Source organism: Tupaia chinensis, unplaced genomic scaffold, assembly GCF_000334495.1.
Source record: "Tupaia chinensis unplaced genomic scaffold, TupChi_1.0 Scaffold000661_1, whole genome shotgun sequence".
In the NCBI taxonomy this organism is placed as follows: domain Eukaryota; kingdom Metazoa; phylum Chordata; class Mammalia; order Scandentia; family Tupaiidae; genus Tupaia; species Tupaia belangeri.
The window spans coordinates 129,123-134,851 of NW_006160183.1; the positions used below are offsets into that span (position 1 = coordinate 129,123).

Genomic DNA, 5,729 nt, shown 5'->3' on the forward strand with positions numbered 1-5,729 from the left:
GGAGGTGGTGTGAGAGGAGGGTGGGAAGGGACAGAGGGTCAGAAAGAGGGGTGAAAATAATTCTAGGAACTAGAAATGGAAAATTTTTTGTAATGTGCATGATTGAGTCACTATGCAGTGTGTACTGGATGGGAGATCACATTTTGTGTGCTGTGATGATGCTTAGGGAAGGAATGTAAATTAAGTTACAAAAAATGTTTCAGGAAAACAAAATACATCTATTCAATGACTGCAGTAGGATATGTAGTCCCAGTTAGGTGCTACTTTATAGGATGCATAAAGTTAGACTTGTGTTCATGGAAATGTGTGTGTCACCTGTGTTTGCTATGAGGGCATTTGGATTGATTAGGGTCTTTGGTGATTCAATAAAATGTGGGGGGAAAACAGTATAGAAAGCAAACATAGATACCGGAGAGTGTGGGAGGAGAGTGGGAGATGGCAGAGGGTAAGAGATAGGGAATCAAGGATGGGGGGGAAAAAGGCAAAACATACAGAAAACAAGAAATGGAAGATTATTTGCTGACAATAACCTGTTTGTTGATGTGCTTGATTGAGACAATATACAGTGTACTCTGGATGGAAAATCTCATTTTGTATGCTGTAATGATGTACAGTGAATGAATGCAAATAAACATATTGAAAAAAAATTATATAAACAATTATTGCACACTGACATAAAAAACCCAAGGAAGATGAATAAGTACATTTAACATTTTCAAGTTGATTTAAATAATAACATGCATAAGAAAATTAGATCAATAATATAGACGATATATGTAATATGACTCATACAGTGGTAAGTGCCCAAGCACTAATGACTGTAAATGTGATGATGATGTTGATGATGGAAGTAGTAATGATTATGTCTCTGTTCCTTTAGGTTTCTTCTCTCTTCCTCAAATATTCTTTTCATTTCTTCACTTCTACTCAAATTCTTATGGATCACATTCTCTAGAAAGTCTTTCCTTTGCTAATTAGATTGCCCTGTTTGTGGGGGCCAGCAGGTAGTGTAATGGTGAAGGCAGTGGACTCCCACATGGTCAATCATGGACTCAGTGGCTTGAAACTCACATTGGGCACATGTGCATGCATGCCCAAAATTCTGCAAGGACAATGAAGAAGAAAGGATGGCAACTAAAAAAAGATTTTTAATATGTTTTGTCAGTTCTCTCAAGGTTGCTATATAACTAGTACCATTCTAGATGCATAGGAGAGAAGTTGATTCATTACGTTCAATCCATGCCTTAGGACATTTAGACTTCCCTTCACCTGTTGAGAAACACACAAGCCCTATAGTCTAGAATTCTACTGTGATTCTCCCTTTACCCTTTTTCATTAGCACAGTTGGCTGGAGGAAGAAAGCTATTGGAAGGAAATGTCAAAGGATAGGACTTGTGTTACCTCTTGTTTTGCAAATTGAGGAAGGGGCCTGAAGAAGTGTATTCTCATTTTCATAAGACGGGGCAAAGCTGGAGAGCAGAAAGATCTCACCAGTTACAAAGGGAAAATAAGAAAGACAATCACCTCCTATGCCACGTAGTGGTGGCCACCAAATTTGCTTCTCAGCTGGCAATTGCCAAAGTCAGGCAGGATTGTATGTCGTATTGTGGAAGACAAATGCTCTATAAATAAATTGACTTGGAACAGCTTCAAATACACATAAACCACAATGGCTTTAAATGTAACTCTCGACTTTTCTCATTTTCTTTCTTTTCTTGGAGAGGTCAGCAAGGAAGTTTCTGCAAGATAGGTCTTATCAAAATTCAACTAAGCCCAGGAAGAATTTTTCTTCATCCTCTGTAACAAACATATTTCATTCCCAAATATTTGTGGAAAAGCTCCTGAATTCCAATATATATCTCTGTGAATATGACCCTGTATGTTAAATTTAAGCTTGCATTTCTTATGTTATATATCAATCCTTTTAAAAATTCATTTTCTAGAGGAAGCGATTATTCATTTTGTCATTTAATTTCCCATCATTAAAAATTTCATATGTAAAATCACTGCATACTGATGGGGTTCTGTGTAAAGTAAAAAAAAAAATTATTTAAGAGTTTTTTGCTATAGAGCACGTGCGCTTGTCAGAAAGACAGGCAGAGCCTGAGAGACAGAAAGCGAGAAATCACCGCCCAGGGGGGATGGCCATGCTACAATCCCTTCTCCTCCATTCTCCTCTCGGGATCTTGGGCACACATGCACACGTGCCCGGTGTGAGTTTAAGCCACTGGGTCCAGGACTGGAACCATGGTGGACTATATGGGAGTTCAATGACATAGCCATTATATTAAATATATAAGAATATTTTTAATGACTAAGCTGAAAGAAAAGAACACTGATAGTACCTCCAACTAAAGAAGGAGAAGGGATTGAGGCGTGACCATCCCCCCTGGGGAGTGATTTCTCGCTTTCTATCTCTATGTCTCTCTCTGTCTGGCAAGTGCATGCGCCCTAAGGGGGGCTGGGGGGGAGAAATGAAGAAAAATCAGAGACAAATTATTGAAGGGCATAGTAGACAGATACAAAAGCTATCAAAACACAAAAGAATGGAATGATGGCCTTAGGGCTTCATTTTCAGTTCAGATTGTGAAGCAGAGATGCCCCTCCCACTCCCCCCCCCCAAGGGTGCTGCACTCAAAGAAGAGAGACAGAGAGAGGGAAAGTGAAAAATAGCTACGTTGTAGTACCTTCTTTTCTATTCTCCTCTGGGATTTTGGGGACACACATGTGCCTGCCATGAAGTTCAAGCCACTAGGTCTGAGACTCAAACTTCAGAGTTGGCCTCTGAAATCCAGTGCCTTAACCGCAATGGTACCTGCTAGCCCCAGAGGTAATCCCCTCTTTTTTTGGAGAGATTTTTGTTATATGGCGTGTGCACTTGCCAGAAAGACACAGAGAGACAGAAAGCAAGAAATCACTCCCCAGGGGGCATGGCCACACCACAATCCCTTTTTAAGTAACATACTGTCTCAATGGTATTTAGTTTGTAGGATAAGGTTAATAAAATCTCTTTACCCCCAGCATCGGTAAATTACCACATTAACAAGGACCACAGAGGTATAGAATCCTGAGTTCTCAAATAGTCATTCAACTGAAAGGAAGGTCACAGGGTTACCAATGCTAATAGGAAGAGCACTTAATGTCTGGTTTGCATGACTGAAAAATAGAGGGCTGAAAGAAAATGCTTTTGAAAGTGTGAGAAACATGCCTAACTTGGCTAAAAGGTAAGTTAAATTCCAGTTTAACCTTCTAAGTGTGGCTAGATAGTTGTTAGTGCTGAAAATGGTCTTGCCAGGCAGAAGGTGCTCTGAAGGGAGCCATCTTCTTAGGAGGCATGATTTCACATTGGCTTGCTAAAATTGCTGGAGATCAGGTTTCAAGGGTACCAGGGGGAAATTCTAAGTCCTTGACGTGATCTCATATGCTTTCTTCTGGTTTGTGCTTCTGCCAACAATCTTGAGGAATTGCATTTTGAGCATTGAATCTTCTTCCCCTCTAACTTCCAACCAGCTTCTCTCCTGCACTTAGCTGGCTGTCTACTTCAAGCTCCAGTAATGGCCTACCACTGGTAGGCACCACCATAGTGCATGCCTCTGGGCCTTGACTGTTATCTCCACCTCAAACTTGTTTCTTTACCCATATTTTCCAAGTTTATTTATCATGTCAAGCTTAATTTAGGAGTCTTCTCTAGGAAGTCATTTTCGGAATCTGGGTAGTGAGATGAAGTCTATTTGTGCCTTGTAAAGCTCCCTGTATGTTTAACAATTATGTTCTATTCAAATTGAGTTTATACAACTGTTCTCTACCTGTTTCTTAAATATTACAGATTATATACACCTTTCCTTATTTTGGTTGGGAGCTTATTTTTATGTGGTCTTAAAAATATCTGTTTAGGGGAACCAGCAGTTAGCGTAATGGCTATGTCGCTGGACTCCCACGTAGTCGACCGCAGTTTGTGTCCCAGACCTGGTGGCTTAAAACTCATGCCGGGTGCGTGTGCATGCGTGCCCAAGATCCCGAGAGGAGAATGGAGGAGAAGGGATTGCGGAGTGACCCTCCCCCCTGGGGGTGATATCTCACTTTCTGTCTCTATGTCTCTGTCTGTCCGGCGAGCGCACGTACCCTATAGCAAAAAACCTCTCAAAAAAAGAAAAAATCTGTTTAGAGACCAGCAGGTAGTATGGTGATTAGGGTGCTGGACTTCCACATGGCTGACAGTGGTTTGAGTACTGAGCCTGGCATATTGCTTCCTAACTTCCTTTCTCTCTCTCTCTCTCTCTCTGGTGAGCACATGTGCCCTATAGTGAATTAATAAATAAAACTAAGTAATTCTTTTATAAAATCTATTTAGGGCAGTTCTGTACCCTAGTGGTTAAGGTGAGGTAGATCCCTTACAGCTGAATGAGGTTCCTGCCTTGGTGGCTTGGAAAACTAACTAGGCACATATGAATGTGTGCATGCTCAAAACCCCAGGGAATAGAGAAATGGAGAAGGAATTATGGCATAACCATACCCCATTGGGAGTTCTCTCTTTGCCTCTTTCTCTCATGAGTCCTTGTGCCCTCTAGGAATTTATATACTTAAATGTGAGAAATTAGAGACCTAAATGAAGGGGAAGGTGTATTACAGTGACTGGGCGGTGTGTCACTGTAATATACCTAGTTGGATGGTGGGTCTACCCTGTGCCAGGTACCTTTTACATTATCAATTCCAATGTTTGCATAATCCTAAATCTTACAATATTTTTCGAAGTAGGTATTTTACTTCCATTTTACAAGTGAGACTAAATATTAAATTATTCATCCAAGGTCATACATCTAAGAAAAGCCAAACCCTATTATTCCACAGTATCAAGGGAAAGACTAATTCCAAACACTCCTCCAAAGAAAGGTGAAGGGAAAATATACTCGGAAGACACAGTTTGTCAATTCACTAGCTGCATTTGCCTTTCCGTAGATTTTTATCCATTTTGTGAGTAAAATGGAAAATGTGCGGCCTTCAGGAGGTCGAAACACTGGGCTGAGAAGTCCAGCACCGGGCACGAACCCATTGGGGTCTTTCAGCATCATTATTTACTGGCTTCAGAGCAGGAAAGTGTGTGATATGACAAAGAGTGAATGAAGGAAGCAGATTCTCCAGCCAAGCGCAAAGCAAGCGACTCTGCCGCCTGGCGCAGTTGCCAGGACAGCGCGGTCCCTGCAGCAACGGCTGAAGCAGCATCGCGTCGCGACGGCAGCAGCGGCGGCGGCTGCTACGAGTCCCAGTGACGCATTGCAGGTACGAACCAGCCAATCAGAGGCCGGCTCAACGACTATCGGCAACGCATTACCACTACTGTGCTCCTCCGCGGCGCAAAGTAGCACCCCACAGGCGAGACTTCACCGGTCTTTTAACGACTCGCTGAGGAATAAAACTCATGCACGTCACTCGTTCGTCCACTTCTTTTTATCTTTTGCCTTTGGCTAAACAACTGTGGATAAACAGGTCTCGAGATGTGTTCGAGGAAAGGGAGGGGAGGTTGGCCGGGACTCGTTTGTGATGTTCCGTTATCTGGCGTACGGCGGAGGGATCTGGCAGAGGGTGGTGTTTATGAAGCTCTGGGGGCGGAGGAGGAGAATTAGTCCGAGTGGAGCGAGCGAGCCGAGTGGTTGTGTGGTACCTTGTCGGAAACTGGTAGCGCTTGCAGCATGGTGAGTGCGTCGCTGAGCTGCCGGCGCCTGGGCCGGGGG

The 5,729-nt window shown here is 42.6% G+C and overlaps 1 protein-coding gene across 1 annotated transcript in view; it reads left to right on the forward strand.

Moving 5' to 3' along the window:
- The first annotated feature begins 5,567 nt into the window (after positions 1-5,567).
- Positions 5,568-5,729, forward strand: part of CALM2 (calmodulin 2) — a 25,102-nt gene continuing 24,940 nt past the window's right edge. The window contains exon 1 of the mRNA XM_006159877.3: positions 5,568-5,690. Coding sequence (XP_006159939.1) covers positions 5,688-5,690 — 3 coding nt within the window. The 5' untranslated portion in view covers positions 5,568-5,687. The remainder of the gene's footprint in view (positions 5,691-5,729) is intronic.